General features: G+C 40.9%; 4 protein-coding genes across 8 annotated transcripts in view; 3 read left to right on the top strand and 1 right to left on the bottom strand.

The window, feature by feature from the left end:
* Positions 1-1,058: 1,058 nt before the first annotated feature.
* msrb2 (methionine sulfoxide reductase B2) lies at positions 1,059-3,092 on the top strand. The gene is made up of 5 exons (XM_053860669.1): positions 1,059-1,328; positions 1,532-1,629; positions 1,833-1,909; positions 2,607-2,754; positions 2,838-3,092. Exons 1-5 carry the CDS (start codon positions 1,214-1,216, stop codon positions 2,964-2,966), a joined length of 567 nt encoding a protein of 188 aa, XP_053716644.1. The 5' UTR covers positions 1,059-1,213; the 3' UTR covers positions 2,967-3,092.
* Positions 3,093-3,465: 373 nt separating this feature from the next.
* Positions 3,466-8,794, top strand: c8g (complement component 8, gamma polypeptide). 3 transcript variants are annotated; one of them, XM_053861165.1, is made up of 8 exons: positions 3,466-3,760; positions 3,949-4,085; positions 5,514-5,584; positions 5,659-5,766; positions 5,842-5,946; positions 6,261-6,296; positions 7,563-7,605; positions 8,710-8,794. In XM_053861165.1, the coding sequence occupies exons 1-7, from the start codon at positions 3,578-3,580 to the stop codon at positions 7,580-7,582; spliced, it is 660 nt and encodes a 219-aa protein (XP_053717140.1). In that variant the 5' UTR covers positions 3,466-3,577; the 3' UTR covers positions 7,583-7,605; positions 8,710-8,794. The 3 variants fall into 3 exon arrangements, with proteins under 3 accessions (XP_053717140.1, XP_053717141.1, XP_053717139.1); XM_053861166.1 differs by lacking the exon at positions 8,710-8,794 and adding an exon at positions 7,922-8,683; XM_053861164.1 differs by lacking the exon at positions 8,710-8,794 and having other exon boundaries at positions 7,563-8,684.
* On the top strand, positions 8,737-10,151 carry LOC128756542 (lipocalin-like). The gene is made up of 6 exons (XM_053861167.1): positions 8,737-8,935; positions 9,080-9,219; positions 9,348-9,427; positions 9,508-9,621; positions 9,694-9,795; positions 9,870-10,151. The coding sequence occupies exons 1-6, from the start codon at positions 8,849-8,851 to the stop codon at positions 9,887-9,889; spliced, it is 543 nt and encodes a 180-aa protein (XP_053717142.1). The 5' UTR covers positions 8,737-8,848; the 3' UTR covers positions 9,890-10,151.
* A 216-nt stretch (positions 10,152-10,367) lies between these two features.
* Positions 10,368-14,772, bottom strand: part of cntnap2a (contactin associated protein 2a) — a 291,628-nt gene continuing 287,223 nt past the window's right edge. For all 3 annotated transcript variants that reach the window (XM_053859229.1, XM_053859230.1, XM_053859231.1), the window contains 3 exons: positions 14,234-14,509; positions 13,319-13,390; positions 10,368-13,135 (listed from right to left, as the gene is read on the bottom strand). In XM_053859229.1, coding sequence (XP_053715204.1) covers positions 12,936-13,135; positions 13,319-13,390; positions 14,234-14,509 — 548 coding nt within the window. In that variant the 3' untranslated portion in view covers positions 10,368-12,935. The remainder of the gene's footprint in view (positions 13,136-13,318; positions 13,391-14,233; positions 14,510-14,772) is intronic.

Here is a 14,772-nt window from a genome sequence, read left to right as displayed (position 1 = left end):
CAACAAATCATCCCACAACAAATTATGGTGAGGCATGACCAAGGCATCACCTGACTCATCATTCAGATAAGAGGCAGCAGTAAAGAGATGTGTCGAACAAGAAGACAAGCAAAGCAACACATTTCCCAATCAATTCATGTTCCAACTGATTAATGGTGATGAGCTCATATTCATCGTGGCCCAACATGCACCATCACAGATTACACAAGCAGCTGACCTCAGGCTGCTGTGAGTCACATGTCCAAGACTTGGTGTGCATCTTCCTAGCATTTGGAGAGTATTTTATGTCTATACTGTAAGATATTACAATAAGTAAGTGAGAGCTCATGAATCATTTGGAGAGCTAAACCTAAACTAATATTTCACACAGAGACAAAGGCCTATAAAAAACAAAAAAAGTGTTAAGTGTTAAGTGGCGTAAGCTGACAATTATCATAGTATTTATGTAATATTTGGCATTTATTAAGAATGAAGTTTGAACTTTATATTTTTTTTTTCCGTACTCCGCCTCGACCATGATGTTTGTGTTTATTTCAAAGCTACACCAGGAAGCAAGGGGGGATGTGCAACTGGACCAGTGAGTCGAGGGTCAGCAAGGGCTACCTCAATGGACCAGAACAGACACGTCAAATGCAAGAATCGTGGCCCACATCCAACATAATTATCTGACATTTTGAGTAGTCTATAAATGACACATCATTACACCGTGTCCTGTTTGGTCAGTGGGTTTGACTGGATTAAAAGAAATGCTCCAGAAGTGTGTTTGAATCTAGGCAATACAGCCCAATGATGGGTTGTTTACACAACTCTGACACAGCTTTGACCAACCTTGACTGTCCTCCAATGGACCTTTTGAAAAGGTACTGGCCACTGCAGAGAAGAAAAGTCTCAATTTAAAGGCGGTTGATCATGACGGTTGAATGTGATCTACAATAAAAGAACTCAGCGTCTTCAGTTGCCGTGTTAGAGGTTAACGAGGAAGGGGTTGAGCTTGAACTCGCGCCGGTGATAAGGTGGCCTTTGGAGCACAGCAATAAAAGAGGGGGGAAAGGAAAGAAAACAATGAACCTGATCCACTTTGACCTATTTAGCTGGAAGTGAAGCGATTTGACCAGGTCACTAAACGAACAGACCGGTTCCTCCAGGTCGGTACAGGAGATAACTCGCAGCAGCAGAGGAGACGCACTTGACTTCCACCGTTGCAGCTGCGAGCATGTCGCGCTTCGTCGTCCGACTCCTCCGGCAGGTTTCCCACCAGCCACGGACCAAATTTGGGCTGGCACCGAGGAAAGTCCCGGCGGTTATCCGAACTTTAACCACAACTCAAGGTTCGATTGATTGATTTATTATTATTTTTTATCTTCGAAGCTCAGGTCGCCGCACAGTCTGGCAACCGCATCCCCCGAAAGGAATCAAACTGTTATTTTATGATCTGCAGGCTGTATTATGTAAAACAAAGATTATGCTTTTGTCGTGTACATAACTTGTTGTGGTAAGTGATTATTGGTGACATGTCCTTTGCACTCTGCAGGTGCGCAGTCTCTCACCAGGTACGACGAGAAAACAGACTGGCAGAAGAAACTGACCCCAGAGCAGTATGTGGTGACCAGAGAGAGAGGAACTGAAGAGGTGAGCAAACACACCTGTAGAAGCAGACTGATATCATATCAGAAAGAGTTTTCTCTTGTGTCGACCTACATTCATTTGTGAAGTATTTACATCAGATGATGCCTTTGTTGCCTGTTTTATTTATTTTACATAACATCAAGCGATTCTGTACACAGGTGTAATAAAAAAATTCTGTTTTATTTCTACACATGTTCTGTCTCCAGCCCTTCAGTGGACTTTATCTCAAACATTTTGAAGTTGGGATGTACCACTGCGTTTGCTGTGACACCCCACTTTTCAGGTGACTGCCACTTTTCCCCTTTATTTAGTCGTCACATGATGAGGAAAACACAGATAGACATTCAGTGCAGAAACTGTTCTGAAATTTCATAGCACTGAGGAAAATTGCAATATTACAATTTTGAATGAGAGAACAACAAATTCAATCATAAATGTGTGAATTCTAAAAGCAGCACTAGACAGTCTGCATATAGAGAACAAAATAAAAACTTTAATGTAAAATCAAATTAAGAAAACGGTTTGGCAGTTTTTTTTAAATTTCACACTGACATTTGCAGTCGCTCAGAAACTGATGAACCAGTTGAAATATCACATGGCTGTTCCATCTTTTGAGGTAAAAATCATCATGAACCATCATCACATGGTTAATAAGATATGATTTCCACCTTGAATTAAATATGGAATGATTCTAAATAAACCATAACTAATGCCAACAGCTTCAGACATGCGTCTAACAATGTTTTTTTTTTTTAACATTCAATATATTCTTGAAATGTACTGTATCAAAATGTTTCCATAATACAGTATATAACAAGGAAAAAAAAATTCAGATCAACAATGTGCTTTTATTTTCTTTCTATTGATGCTTATCTTAAATCCACATCTCGTCCAATTATTTCCAACTTAAGCTGTGTACCCTAATAATGAGGGGAGTTATAAAACAGGGCACTCAATTGTTTGGGGGAATTCTTGTGTAGCTCAGAGACCAAGTACGACTCTGGGACGGGCTGGCCAGCATTCAAAGAAGCACATGGGACTTGGGAACGGGACGAAAGTCATGCCTCCATCATTCGTCGCCCCGACAACAGCCTTGGTAGTGCCGGAACAGAGGTCCTTTGTAAAAATGTAAGACTTGCTGCAATTTGCACAAAAGTGAGGCTTATGATAATGATGCCCCACTTCTATGCATTTGTTCTCGTCTTATGCAGTGTGACGCCCACCTGGGCCATGTATTTGAAGATGGTCCAGACCCAACTGGTCAACGGTTCTGTATCAACAGTGCATCGCTCAAGTTTACTCCAAGACAAGACTATAAACCAGAGAAGCCAGAGGAATAAGGACCTGTGTATTTTACATGCTAAAAATAAATAAATACTGTATGTCATATGAACATCAGAGAAATTTTTCGTCCAACTAGATATCCTGCTGTCTGCTGAGCTAAAATAAAGATCCATGTGTTTGTATGTGGCGTTTGTTTCATTGGTCATTATACAAATTTGATGGTTGAAAAATAACCTGTCAGAAGAGAGAACCTTGTGATATTGGTTAAAACCTTTTTATGCATGTCAGAAGGTAAACATATTACACAACAAGTAATTGCCATCAAAACAAGAGAAGATTGTCCTTCTAAAATCACTGCAACACCGTTGACCTTTACATGCATTGTAATGATACTGATACAACTACTGCAGAAGGCACTGCAGTGCTGACTTCCTCTACCATGTACGTTAGAAGGAAGCACTGCCCCCTACTGAACACTTGCGTAATTGCAGAAAGGCGTCTTCTCTGCCAGTAAATGGAGTTAATATTTTACTAAAGCATTCTGTCTCAATTTGTTTGTCCAATGAAGCCTATGCTGTTTTTGTGTCTTTGCTGTTAGCTCAACCACACCAGTATATATTCCCCCAAAAAGCAGACAGAAAGTCGATAAGATTGAAATCGACCAAGGATGGCCAGAGTCTGGGTTTTTGCGCTGAAGGTTGCTGTCCTTTCGGCTTTGTGTCTTTGGGGTGTCACAGAGGCAGTTGGTGGAGCGGTAAGTCGACCACGGCCCCAAAGAAGACCTAGTAAGAAGCCTAAGGTTGATCCGATTGACCTGACCCCACCGCCACAGAACATCAACATCCAGCAGGTAAGAGTGACTGACTGATCCGAACCAAAGAATAGAAGGATTTGCTTGCTTTTAATATGATAATAAGATAACACAACAAAGCAAGACATTGAAGAGAATACAAAAAATATGTCGGGGGAATTTGCTATTATTGTATTACAAATTGTACCCTGTTTATTTTTTTTAAACTGTTGCTGTTTGTGAGCCAGATGACAGGAACTTGGTATCTGCTGAACGTTGCCTCCAAATGTTCTCACCTGATAAATCATGGAACCAAAGTGGAGCCCACAGTTATGACACTCACACTTCAAGACCAGACTATGCTGGTGAGCACCAAAACACGACAGTAAGTTAATCCACCTTCTCTTATGAGGCACTTTGATCCTGTTTGTGTCAAACTATCTACCTATCTACTTACTCTTGTCTTCCATACATGAGTAAGATCAAACGATGTGGGTCATAACTGACTGAAAAGAAAAGGCTTCATGAACTTTAAACCCACACCTGGAATGATAACACAATGAACACAATGCATCAGAGGGTGTCTGAGGGGAAAAAAACTATGACAGAAAGTATGCTAAATAGCAAAGGATCACATTCATTCAGGAGACCAATGCACAGAATTAAGGACAGTGATTTGTGGGTGAAAGCTAAAAACACTCTCCAAAGGTTTTAGTTTAGTTACAATTTAGTTAATGTGCATTTTTGGACCACATTGTTTTCACCAGGAGTCAAATAGTTAACACAAATCACTTTGAGTCAAGAAATCAACGTTTTGATGCAGATCAATGTTTTGTGCTGCTCAATACATAGACATACTTACTCGATAAAATACATTAAAATGAACTTGTTGGGCAAAAAAACGAGATAAAATCATTCGGTTGGGACAAACACAAATGCCTCTATTGTTTTTTAAGGCAGCAAACACGACACCTGCTGGCCCATTTCGGGTACAACCTTTTTACTCATATTTATTATTTATTATACTCTTAAACCTGTAGCATAACTGCCAGGAAAATAGGTCCACTAGTCATACCGACGATCACAAACTTTAATCTTTATACAAGCAAATCATGGATACACTGTGAGAAGTGCAAAGATTATATCTTTCCACGTTGCATTTTACTTATTTCAAACATACACAACAAAACGATATTTACCTTGAGAGCCTGCTGATCAAGTGTAGTTCTATGTTGTACCTGTGAATTCTCAGTAACGCATGTAACGTAACTTCCTGTCAACAACGTCACGTGTCAAAAACTTTATTAACAGGACAACAGGAATGAAAATAACAGCTTGAGTAAAATTGCACTATCGTTGCAGCTCAACTTTTTTTTTTTTTACAATGCCGTGTAACGGAAACAAGTAAGCGTTCGTTTTACATTAAATGCTGTGTTGAAAAGTGTTGCTACCGTATGGTTAATTATTTCAACAGCGCCACATGAGCTGAATGAGAAAAGAACGTGTCAATTCGACAACAAGGAACCAGCTTTGCTGTGGTTTAAACTCCGACAAAATAAAGTATTTACTCTGGAGAGTCACGATCCAGGTTGTAATTTGAAAAGTGTTCCAGTTGGTTGGTTTTGATACTTTGGAACGCTGGTCCAGGTTGCCACAAAACCATTATCAATCTCTGTTTAATGGTCAAATAAGGGCTGCTTTATCATTTCATTACAATTAACAGGTTTTAGTTCAAATGCGACGGAAGTGAAATTGCACGTCAAATGAGCGTTTTGACTAAAAATATCTTCATGTGTGTCGTCTACATCCTCAGTAATCACCAGTGCTGGGAGATTTTACAGATGTATACTCGGACCCCGACGCCAGGTCGAATGACACTCAAAGGTCAGTCACTTGAAAGTGATTTTTTTCCCCTCTCACCCACTATCTCTAATCTTGTGCAACATTCTCCCTCCCAGGAGCCCGTCCAGAGCTCAACACTGAAATAGTGATTGCAGAGACTGACTACAGCTCATACGCTATCATCTCCTACCAGAAACAAGGGAAGATGACCACAAAACTCTACAGTGAGCCCACCACCATGACTGCACTGTCACGTATTTCCCCACATACACGTTTGACTTGAAAGCTCTTTTATTCAGGCCGGACTGTTGACAAGCTGTCGGAGCCAATGTTGACCAAGTTTGAGAAGCTGGCGGAGAAGCAAAGTTTGGGACTTGCCTTCCTATTTCCCTTCCCAACGTACAGTAGGTTCTTGGTATTCTCTGCTGAGAAATGTAGTTTTCATGAACACTTGGATGCGCTGTAGACAAATCTATTTTAAAATCTGCTTTGTGGAGAAAGAGAATAAATAGAATCAATGGTATTATGTAAGATGGATGTTAAGATTATATTAATCCACTAGATGCTATGGATGTTGTGTATGCCATAGATGATTTATTTAAGAGTTATGAAACTGGAATATTGTTATAGCTCATTCCCAACAGACTCACTGTTGCATCCACACGGATCAATTATGTATGAAGAAGTGTTTGTCTATTTTCACTCTCTTTCTCGGCAGGTCACTGTGGTGAGGTGGACCAGGACCATAAAATCAGTAAGTGGATTTTAATGAAAACCAGTTAAAGCAGTGGGTCATGAAGATCATCTGTGAGCAGTTTGCACCTGAGCAGTTGACATAAGCAGTTCGGGGAAGACCGTGCGTAATAAAGAAGGTTAATGAGGCTGAGGGGAATTTTGATCCGCATGAAGACTGGTTGTTTACAAATAAGATGGAATAAGCAGGTGAAAGTCGAGAATTAGATGTGACACAGACGACGCAGACAAAGTCTTGGATATGGGACGTTGAAAGATTTTATCATCACTGTCAGGCTTCTTGACATATGGATCCCACAGTATTCCATGTGCACGAAGTGCCTCATAACTCAGCTGCAGATTCACAGTCGAGGTAACAGTCTACCTATCATTTCAATGTATCTAAAGCTCCCCTGGCTACAACGGCTCGTAGATCTCCTATCATTGAAAACCAAACGGTGGGACGGGGAAGACAATGCTGTGAAAAACTCTTCAGTTCCCCTTCAGTGAGCCTGAATAATTGATTTCAGAGGTTCAACATAATAACACAAAAAAATAAAAAGTATAATAAGATAAAATAAAATAATATAATGATTGGAACGTTTTTTAAATGTACTGACCTATTTCCCTCACAAAAAAAAATTATATAACTTTTATCATTTTAACAGTATCTTCTTTAACATATGCATAGTCAAAAATGAAAGAAAACACAACAGGTAATATGAGAAAAACTGAAAGTAATGATAAAAATAATTACATGTTTTGTCCTTCAATGGAATTGGTAATGTTCCAAACGTGATGATCAGAAACTATTATTAAGCTCCCAGATGACCTAGCTTGCCAACGACCGTTTTGTAATAAGGATCAAAGCTGCCAAAGCTTCGGTCAAGGCGTTGAGCAGCTGAAGTGGAGTCAGCCTGACATTAGAGTCACTTCATCTGATAGAAGGCAGGTGTCAGCTACCTTTCACGAGCCATCAGGAGACCACGTGCCGGTATAAGCCTTCTGTATGTTTGTCAAATTTAAGGCACGATTATCAATTTAGACAGCAGAACAAAAAGTTTAATTTCCCGTCATGGCCTGTTATATCATCGCAAAGCCGCGAGGAGATTGGCTGAGAGCAGCTTTTTGGGGGGAACCAATCACCTTCTGTTTTGAGTTTCCCCCAAGAAAATGTCACATTGACTGCTGAGTGCTGCGCATGTGTTGTCTTCATCTTGTGTAAGAAGTTATTTAATTGCTGTCAACATGTTATCCAATATATAACTGTTTTTTTTTTCTTTTGCAGACTGTATTCCCACATGTTGAGGAGCATGCACCAACTTGCTCAGGTGTTTGAAGGAGTTCATGTGTGAGATTACAAAACAAGATGTAAACATTTGCAGCAATAAAGTAATGCTACTCTCATGCATGAGTGTGTGTCGACCGTGATGGGCTTAACGACTGCAGAAAACAAGGCGATATTTGTATCTAAACAGTAGTAAGCATTTGTTACATGACTTTGTGTGTGTGTGTGTGTGTGAGAGAGAGACTAGCTCGGGTGGAGGGGGACGTTGTGATAAATTCCAGATGCTCAGCCTTGTAAGGGGGTGAAGGAGGTTGGTTACAAAACAAATTTACCTCATTTGTCTGTGTGTGTTACCTCAGGAACAAGCCGCAGGTCCACTCTTGTCTCACTTCAAACAAAAGACGAATCACCTGATCAACTCTTAAGGCCACCAGATAACATTCCTGGGTTCACTCAAGTTACGTCCACACAGCCAGGTTAACCTGCCCAGACAGAATTTTACGAAACCTATGAAACACTTAGCAAGTTTTAAACCATGTGTTATCAGGAAATGTGTGCAAGTTCTGCGTCCTCTCTTGATGCGCTGTCTTGTAAATGTAAATTGTATACACGCAGGTCATAGAAATACAGGACCCCCTGCATCCTCATACTGCTCATCGCAGTGAGTGCAGTGGTTGTGTTGCAGCAGAGTGAAGATTCAAGAGGGATTCCTTCTTCTCAAATAGGCAATATACATGATTGTTTTCCTGGTGTTTCATTCAGAGCTCATTAGTTTTCTCATCTGGTTCTCAAACAGGCCTTGGAAGTTTCCACATGAATTATGAACATTTATTAATGGCAAAGCTCAAACATCTCCAGTGGTCGTGGAAGATGCAGTTGTCCTGCTTTCACAGGCCATGAAAAATGACTTGGCCATAGTTGGACCTCGGGCCTCGAGTTTGACACATGATTTTTTATATTGATTTTAAATATCGAAAATATTATATATTTTTTACATTTTTCTATTGAAACTACTGTTTCATCGAGTTCTGATAGCCACCATAACCAGCGTTTTGGTTCTTTCTTGTCTTCACCCTCCTCCCCCCCTATACATGTGCCACTTGTGTAACAGTGCTGATTTGCATGCCAAACTTTTTTTGATATGCAGAGTAGAGGAGGAGTCAAGCGGAGAGAGGGTGGGGAGCCAAAGCTTTTGGGAGATATAAGGTGAGTCTGCTGTATGTCTCCTCACCACATCTTCACTTCACCCCAGAGAAGCTGAACTCAGCGAGAAGAGGACAAGCAAGATGAAGACTCTGCTGAGACTGATGGCAGCTCTGCTCTGCGTCCTGGCCACATGTGCCGCCCCGGTGGCGGACTTCAGTCTGGAGAAGGTGAGATTGATTTACCATCTGAATTTAAATTTGACAAGAAAGGAAAGGAAGAAAGGTGACTGACCAGAACAAATGTGAGAAGTTGCCCTGAAATAAGCTTCAATAAATGGTGGAATGTATAATATCTTCGCCCACTTCTCTCAGATGGCCGGCAAGTGGTACACGCCTGGTTTTGCCACCAATGCTGCCTGGTTTGTTAACCACAAAGATAAGATGAAGACGGGAGTGGTGATGATCAAGAACACGGACGATGGACACATGGACCTCTCCTACTCAAATCCCAAGTGAGTCTGAAATGCATAAAACCATATTAATTAAAAAAGATACTGCTGTGCAGTTTAATGTGTTGAATGGTGATGTAAAGATGTTAAATATGCCACTAGACGAAGTAACTTTGTATTCTGCTCTGCAGGGCTGATGATTCCTGCTGGAGAATGACCCAGCTGGCCAATAAAACAGAGACTCCTGGACGCTTCACTTTCTTCAGCCAGGGTGAGTCCACAATCCTCAGTTCCGAGGAAGGATTTCTAATTCATTCTAACTAACTCTTCTCTGTGTGTATTCTCCACTAGTTTGGAACAATGACAATGACATGAGCATTGTGGACGTCGTGTATGACCAGTACGCTCTGATCTCCACCATCAAGACCAGAGACGGTGTCTCTGATGTCCTCACCAACCTTTACTGTGAGTGTGACTGGTTATCCTTCAGAACTAAGCTCAGTGAAGAGATTTTGAAGTTCATGTTTGTCTTCGCAGCACGTACTCCAGAGCCCAGCGCTGACATTCAGGAGAAGTTCACTAAGCTCTCCACAGATGCAGGTATCAATCCTGAGAACATCGCCATACTGCCGTTTACTGGTGAGTCAGTCTTTTGCCAAATAGCCTGGATATTTTATGCCAACTTTCTCTGACAAGTGTCTTGTCTTTCACAGGTGAGTGTCCAGATGCCTGAAGCGTCAAGACTTCACTTGAGAAAACTTCAATTCCTTTCAACTACTGCACTGAAGAGCAATGTAGACAAGACGCTGGGGCATCAAATTCTTGCTGCTTACTCACCTGGACCATCAAACTGGGTTCAAACCTCTCTGACCAAAAACTGCAGGCCACTGAACAGTGGGAAGAAGAAATGGATGACAAAAGACTGTTTTGTACTTTTTGTATGACATACTTGTGTTGCTGATGGTAAATCATAAGAGTATTAAAAATACATTTAATAGAAAACGGTTGTCAAATGTTTTCTTTTTTTAATTCGTGGCATGAGATGGAGAGACACAACAAAATACTTTTGGAGCCAGAATGTACTGTTGGAAAAAAAAAACATTCTACATTCTTAATTATATTTTTTATTATATTAAAGGTTGGACTTTGATGATGCTGAATATAGTAAAGAGAAAAAACACTAATGCAAAATACAATTAGAGATCAAACAATAGTTTATTGGACTCAATTGAACTGAACGCAAAAACAATTGGATTATGGTAACTCAGTTAATAATTCCAACACCAAAAGTTAAACCACATTGAGGGCTGATAGAGTACTTTTGCTTGAGTTTTAAGCAATACAGTTAGAAAATGGAAAATACAGTCCAGTCAAGACTTTTCTTCACAGAGCTTATACATGTTATAAAGGCTGCCGTGTAAGCGTCCGACCACACATACGAGGAAACAAGCAAATTCATGTTAGAACAGAACATTTAGCAGCTGAAATGATCCTGTCCTGAAACAGCCTTGTTCAAATGAACAGCAATGACACCGGTGGTAGGATGGCGGAGGTCGATGACGGTTGGATTATTGTGAAACATTTCAGGAGCAAATCAAACTTAAGATCACAGAACAGCAGCCAGACTGTGGGGAAACCTCATCTCAGACAGAGTGCAAACCCAGATGCTACAATAGATCGACTCTCCAGGAGAGTCATATTTACAGTCATAATAATCCTCTCAACAGTCAACATACAGCCTTAAAAAGAGAACTGTCTGACCTTTAGAGGCTCACCAGACGACTATTGTGGTTCTGTTCAGCGTAGTGTTTGGGTTCAGTGAGAGCAGCATCACTGGTGACTGATGTTTTTGTTTGTGATGTAAAGACACAAGGCACAAGATTGTACCATCTGCTCTCCACTCTCACACTAAATATGGCACCAAGAGGCCATGAAGGAACAGGTTTGTTAGATCATGACTTGATCAGGCGTCTCGTTGGGGAAAAAGTCATGTTTTACGGCATTCGTTCGTTGACAAACACGAAGGCAAAATTCACATGTGACACCATCAACATTAACTGTTTCCCACCATCAAAATGATAGCTACCTGGAGGATAAGATCTTTGATGCAAGAGGAAACAACCAGTAGATATGATACAGTAAGATATGGGCTGACCAGGCATCCTCGTTTTCCTTTCACTATTTCGCATACTGGTGTCATATTAGGTTTCGCTGTCTGTCAGTAAAGTTCGAGTAGGTGGCCGAAGGAGGGGCGTAGAAGGGGGGTAGACTGGCTTCTCTCTTCAGGCATTTGATTAGCTAGCACCGCAAGGTTAGGTTTCTGTGTTCATTCAACAGCAGCACTTGGAACGGCTGACTCAGTTGACAATGCTGAAATGTAAAAGCTAGCTCATATAAGAACTCAATACTTAGGACAGAACCAGCTTCCAGGTGCGTGATGACCCACATTCTGCACTTCGATTTGTCCTCTTTCATAAAAGTCAAAAGTACTGTCACTCTCTGGATCTGCTTTTCATGATAGTCAGCTGGAAATTCTCTGGAGAACGTTCGGGGTTTTGTGTCAGAAGTGGCTGCAGAGGCTTTGAAAGTTAAGCTTTAATATGCTAATAGAACGTTGATCCCCATCGAAAGAGAAATGGACTGTAAAATGAATTCCTGATGATCCACTTCTTTACTTCAGTCTCGTACAGACACCTGATACGAGACTTCAGAATGCTTCTTTGGGTGATTGTTTTGACCTCCGTTGAAATTTTGACACTAAATGTTGCTGCACAAGCCCTGTAAACAAGACTTTGTTCGAGTGGAAAAGGGAAACAATTGCTTGACTCCTGCACTGTTGCACAAGCAGATCAATTCTTCACACAATTCTGTTTAAGTAAGAAGAGACAAGAAGGCACAGCAACCAAATATTATTGTTCCTCAGTACAGGTTAAACTTTTCCAATGCCTTGCTGCACGTCATGATTTAATCTGAATGTCTCATAAAACCTAGTCTGTATCAGTGCCCACACACAAGCCCTCAAGTTGATTTACAGGATGATTTAAGACTCATGTGTTTGGCAAATATATTAATACTTTTATGCAAACCTGATTCAAGCCAAGAAAAAAAGCTGCCATGAGATTTCAACAACAATCATTTCTAGTGATATCAAACCTCTCAAAACACCGTGATAGCTCAACATAAAACTTTCATACATGTATCAGGGCGATATAGATCTGTGACGGATCAATATTTTTTTCATCATCTGAACAAAAATCTTTGGGAAGGAAAAAAAAAAACAACAGAAAATATATTTACAAATAAACTCTGGACATCAGGTTCCACTTCCTGCATGGATGCAGCGACATGATGCAAACACAATATTAACAATAGATTAAACCAGTTTGGCGTAATGATCTGATCATTTTTGACATTAGAGTTTTGTTACAAAAATCAAATGAAGCACAACAGACTGTTGGGTGGAGTCTGAGCTACCCAGTAATATAATTACTCATAAACTTCTGCAAACGGCTGAGACCTTCCACAACAAAGAAGGACAAGCCCGTCAGTATATACATTTTCAGTCCATCCTCTCTTCTCTGGATATATATAAAAATCAAAACAAACTTATATAATAAAGAACAATGTACATGTCTTTGACTTCTCAAGGAAATCATTGTCCAGTTCCATGACCTTTCCAGGTTCCTCCTCTGGCTGGTCTTTATATTAAAACATCCCTGGCGCTGTGGCAACTCGTGACCTGAAGATCAATTTCGTGTCTGAAGTCAAGGTGCCGGCTCCTAGATGAACCACTCCTTCTTTGATTCCTCGATGGTTTCTGGGTTTTCTGCACCGATGATGGCCGTGTCCGCTGACTCTGCAGCGGACTCCCCCTGACCTTTAGCCTCATTTGTGTGGTACGTGCCTTTGTGACGGAACATGTAGCGAATCAGGAACACCAGAGTACACAAGATGGTGAAGATCACCACGGCGATGATCCCTGGAGACGAAAAAAACAACCAAAAAAAACCAACATTTTTTTATGTTAAGAGAGTCGTCCATGGTACAAATACATGTTAGTAGTTGGAGCAAAAATATTGCTTGGACGCTTTTAGTATTCACTTCTAATTCTCACAGAAAACACAAAGAAAAGGAAGAGCAGACTGGATTGTTGCATCTTTACCCCCAATAATGGCTGAGTCTCTGTTGACTCCATCAGGAATGACGCGCTCCTCGTTGAAGGGAAACTCTGCATCTGCAGTGAAGACAGTGAAACAACTTTATCACATACAAGATGGATCAGAGAGCTTCTTATCAGTGCTTTTTGAGATGCACTGATTGAATAAAATGAACTCTTTTGCACAGTTTAGTTGATCATAAAGTGTAAATGAAAACCACTGTTGAAAATTTAAATTCACATTTTCCTACCTGTCAACAAAATGGTTAAATAAAGAAAGGCTAGCTACAGCATACCTCTGAACATTATGTATGTTATGTTATGTATTTTTTTCCTTAAAACTTCACTTTAATGTCAGACATTAGATAGTGAGACGGCTTGGAGCAGGAATAATCACATCAACTCAACACTTGTATCCTAGTAGCAGGCCTGCCGTCAAATGAAGTTGGCCAAACAAGTTATTTACGGTGACATGAGAGAGGAGAAAAACCTCCCCGTGGTTGAGAACACGGCGTCATTATGAGAAGCGCAGTGGCAGCTCCTGTCTGCATTAATCAGATGTCTCAAGACAGAAACGGACGAGGAGGTGTTAAAAAAGGAAACCTGCGTTGCAAATCATCTCGACTACATTTGTCAGCTGTCTGGTGGAATACAGACCATGCAGTTAAGGATAGTGGAACAGGACGGAAAAATATGTAGTGCTGATATTCATTCTCCATCACAACAGTGAATAAATATATCAGTATCCATAGAATGTGCTGAGGAAGAGCTGTGGAACGCTGACTTTGCATTGGGACCAAAAACTGAGATTGATGGACTGGATCGATGTCAGATAACAGCAGTTCCGGAAAAAAAACTGCAGGCTAGAAAGCACATTTAAAGCCACGCATGAAGGGGACCTTCTCATCTGATGGTGCTCACCTGCGTTGTCCAGACGCCAAGGGTCTGTAGCAGCCGACATTGGAGGAATGGTGAGAGGCGACGACCCACAGTTGGAATGCACCAGTTTACCCTGGAAGGACACTGGTGAGGATGCGGCCGAATGTGTTTCTGTCTCGCCCGCTGTTAGTTTCTGAGTCTTGTTTCGCAGCGCGGCCTTGAGGGGGGCAATTCCGTTGAACTCCACCCGGGACAGGCAGCCGATGAAACCAGGAAAGTTATAGCGATCTATCAGCACAGGATCTATGTGTCCCGTTTCTGAGGAAAGACAGAGGCGATGTGTCAATTACAAACCATTGTCATCCCATTTTAAGTCCATTTCCGTTAAAAACATGGTGTCTTCTTTAATATAAACAGGTTTTAATCATTCCTCTGTAGTTTTACAAAATTGTCTTGACCATTGTTATGATTAACCCTATTTCCTCTGGAGCCTATTCCAGTTTAACACCTCACACAGAGAAAAAAACTCACAGATTGATACAGACAGACAATATAGAGCACAGATGCCCAATGGTCCCACA

This window comes from Synchiropus splendidus, chromosome 3 (genome assembly GCF_027744825.2).
Source record: "Synchiropus splendidus isolate RoL2022-P1 chromosome 3, RoL_Sspl_1.0, whole genome shotgun sequence".
Classification (NCBI taxonomy): Eukaryota; Metazoa; Chordata; class Actinopteri; order Syngnathiformes; family Callionymidae; genus Synchiropus; species Synchiropus splendidus.
The sequence above is the reverse complement of the archived record's forward strand: the minus strand, read 5'-3'. Positions and strand labels throughout refer to the sequence as shown.